Source organism: Octopus bimaculoides, chromosome 12 (assembly GCF_001194135.2).
Source record: "Octopus bimaculoides isolate UCB-OBI-ISO-001 chromosome 12, ASM119413v2, whole genome shotgun sequence".
Taxonomy (NCBI): Eukaryota; Metazoa; Mollusca; class Cephalopoda; order Octopoda; family Octopodidae; genus Octopus; species Octopus bimaculoides.
Window position 1 is genome coordinate 38,934,015 of NC_068992.1, and position 3,154 is coordinate 38,937,168.

General features: G+C 40.0%; 2 protein-coding genes across 3 annotated transcripts in view; both read right to left on the minus strand.

Moving 5' to 3' along the window:
- LOC106878093 (sodium- and chloride-dependent glycine transporter 2) overlaps positions 1–3,154 on the minus strand; it is a 51,842-nt gene that overhangs the window by 38,477 nt on the left and 10,211 nt on the right. Inside the window, exons 6-7 of one of the 2 annotated variants that reach the window (XM_052972152.1) lie at positions 2,183–2,295; positions 728–856 (exon numbers count right to left, since the gene is read on the minus strand). The exons of the other annotated variant lie outside the window; for it this stretch is intronic. Of the exons in view, the coding sequence (XP_052828112.1) occupies positions 728–856; positions 2,183–2,295 (242 nt within the window). The remainder of the gene's footprint in view (positions 1–727; positions 857–2,182; positions 2,296–3,154) is intronic. 2 annotated transcript variants of the gene reach the window in all.
- Positions 1–3,154, minus strand: part of LOC106879056 (sodium- and chloride-dependent neutral and basic amino acid transporter B(0+)) — a 105,421-nt gene that overhangs the window by 19,411 nt on the left and 82,856 nt on the right. The gene's annotated exons all lie outside the window — the stretch shown is intronic.

The window sequence follows — 3,154 nt, forward strand, 5'->3', positions numbered from 1 at the left end:
AAGTCTTGGGAACCCTGATTTTTAAGATATACATGTGTAAAAATAAAAGACTCAGCTTGTGCAGACTGATATTAAGTGTGTGTGTTGGGTTTGACACTGATAAGGAAAGAGAGACAATAAGAAATTTTGACCGGGTGCTACACAATCTGTTCTGAGGAGATGGACTGCAAATTAAAAGTCTTTGTTAAAGACCCACCAAGAAGAAAGGCAAAATTGTACATGGCGGGATTTTAACACAGCCGCAAACATTCGGAACTAATGCTCTGAGGAACGCAACGAGACGTTTTGGCGTAGCCATGTCGGCGCCGCTGATTTGACGCTGACGTATTTGACATGAGACCTTTTGATGTTTCTTTACTTCTCTTCCTCCCTCACCCACCGTGTTTACGAGTGTTAGCTTATTTCTGTTTGTGTGTATGAGGAGAAGGAAAGTGTTTATATCATTCATGGTCAATTAATAAATTGTAATCTCTCTCTCTCTCTCCCGCCTTCTGTGTATGTATGTTTATGCATGTATGCGTGCTATTGCCTCCAGTACCAAAACATACTCCCGCGAAAAGGACCATCAGCCGTGCGTTATTGGCTCAATGCACACGAGGAATTCTATCCAAAATTAACGATTGCCAATATTCTGCGTTATTATTCATAACTGGAATTTGGTTTTGTAGGAATCTAAGAAATGATAATCTTTGGAGTAAAATAAGAGAAACACAAATATACAACTCACAGGGCAGACGCATGGTAAGGCAAAAAAGAAACAACAAGCACCACAGCCCAAACAAATGAATCCTTTGTAGTCTCGAAGTTTCGGATATTCATCTTGAATGCAAGTGAGGACCGTCTCAAGCAAACCAAACTGAAACAGGAGCGAAGAGAGTTTCAAAGCATGAAATAAAGATAACAAAAAGAGTTTAAAAATAAGCTCTCAACCAAAAAAGAAAAAAAAAACTGAGTTTGTGTAAAATATAAAAGAAAAATACAGGGAGGGAGATATCAAAATAATATTTAACAGATATTTGGAAGAAAATAGGTTAGAGGAAACTAAAAAGTAATGCGCTGAAAATATTGAGTGAATTATAAATTTTTGGTCATTAAATTAAGCAATATTTATACCTTCTGAACTCGGTTGAAGATAAATTTGTGCCAGAGTTTCAGTCAATAAAATGCTGTGCGGTAAGGCACCAGCTCCTGTTTTGTCAACCTTGAATTAACGAAAGGTAAAACCTGACATCAGTGGAATTTTCCTTCACAATGTTGAACGATAAGATAGCGTTGAGTACTTAGTCTCGCCTTTTGTTTTTTTCTACCACCCAATATTAATAAATCATTTACGTTTTCCTTGTTGGTCTCGACGGGGAAAAATATAAATACGATTTGACAACGAACAAGGATCAAAGGAGGACGAGGAAGACAGATGATTGTGCTGGGTTGGTCTGTCTGTAAGGTGTGTGTGTGGTTAGCTAGTCCAAAAGAATATATGCCGTTATAGCAGCCGTAGAAGGTGAACAAAGAGATACAACATATGTGAGTTAATTGTATAATAGAAGCCTGTTGGTGACCTCCTCTGTGATAACCAGCCGAATAACTTTCTTTAAGGCGAGTTCTACTGTGTTTGTGTAGATGTTGCAACAATAAGGTTTGTATTAGAATTTCGCCAGGGTTGTCTTCGGTATTCGTCTCCCTGATCCTGGTTAATTAATGTACTGGAATTTATTTACTCGCTTACATCTCTTGTTATAACTTTTGATCTTAAGCACAAACGCATGGCCTGGCGTCCCGCTACGTGGCACCTTCTGCTATGGCACCGGGCGTACCAAAGCTTTGCGAGTTAGTTTGGTAGAAAAAAAATAAACTGAAAGAAACCTTTCGTGTGAGCGCGTAGTAGCTGTGTGTGGGGCTTCTTGACTCGGAATTGCTCGATCGTCTTAAACGATCGCCACTGTCATCTGTTTGCAATGTTCCGTGAAAAAGACGTCTGGAGAAATATCACCTTGATTGGAAACAGGTGAGGGTTAACGCCAGGAAGGGTACTCGGCCGTAAAAAATATTCCTGAATGAATTCCGTCTAATGCTGCCAAGCATGAAAAAGTGGACGTTAAAACGGTGATGATGCTGAAGGATGTAGAATATTTGATCTGATTGAGGGTATTATACAAGAAATATATAAACAATGTTGATTTACCTCACTGTCCAGTCCAAGGATGAATAACATGAAAAAGAAAAGAATTGACCAGAGTTGAGGAATCGGAAGACGCGCCAAAGCTTCAGGATATACGACGAAGGCCAACTCGAAACCTACAAAAGAAAAGAGAAACGAAATTTTTTTTTATCTTTTGCTTGTTTCAATCAATAGTCTGCGGCCATGCTGGGGCACAACCTAGAAGGGTCGCATGAATCGAACCCCAGTACTTATTTGTAATCTTGATACTTATTCTGCCGCTCGCTGTTTAATAACCGCTAAGGTATGAGGATGTAAACAAACCAACACCAATTATCAAGTGATGTTGGGACACACAAACACACAAACTTACACGCATTACATACACATACATACAGGGGCTTCTTTCAGTTTCCGTCTACCAAATCTACTCACAATACGCTGGTTGCTCCGAGGGTACAATAGTAGACATTTGCTCAAGGTACCAAGCATTGGGACTGAATCCAGACCCGTGTGGTTGACCAGCAAATTTCCTACCACACAGCGATGCCTGATCACAAACACACACACACACATTATTTTTTATTTGTTTCAGCCATGCCGCTGCGGTCATGCTGGAGCACCACCGTGGTTTTGTAACGTTATTTATGATTATCTTTCCGCTGATTCTCTCAGACTGGTGGTAGGGATACATTAGGTCAAACACCGACATAACAGAAAATGACACGAAAACAAGCAATCACCCACGCACAACACCACATAACACATCAAAATCATACACATGACAGGTAACACGTAACACATACACATAGCACGTAACACACTGAAATCTCTCTACCCGGATGCAGTAGGGAGATTCCAAAACTACTCATAAAAAAATGTATAAAAACCCTCTAAGAGAAGACTGGCAGGTGAAGAACCAAGAACTTTCGGACAGTAAGTAACTGTCTCTCTCTCTCTCTCTCTCTCTCTCTCTCTCTCTCTCTCTCTCTCTCT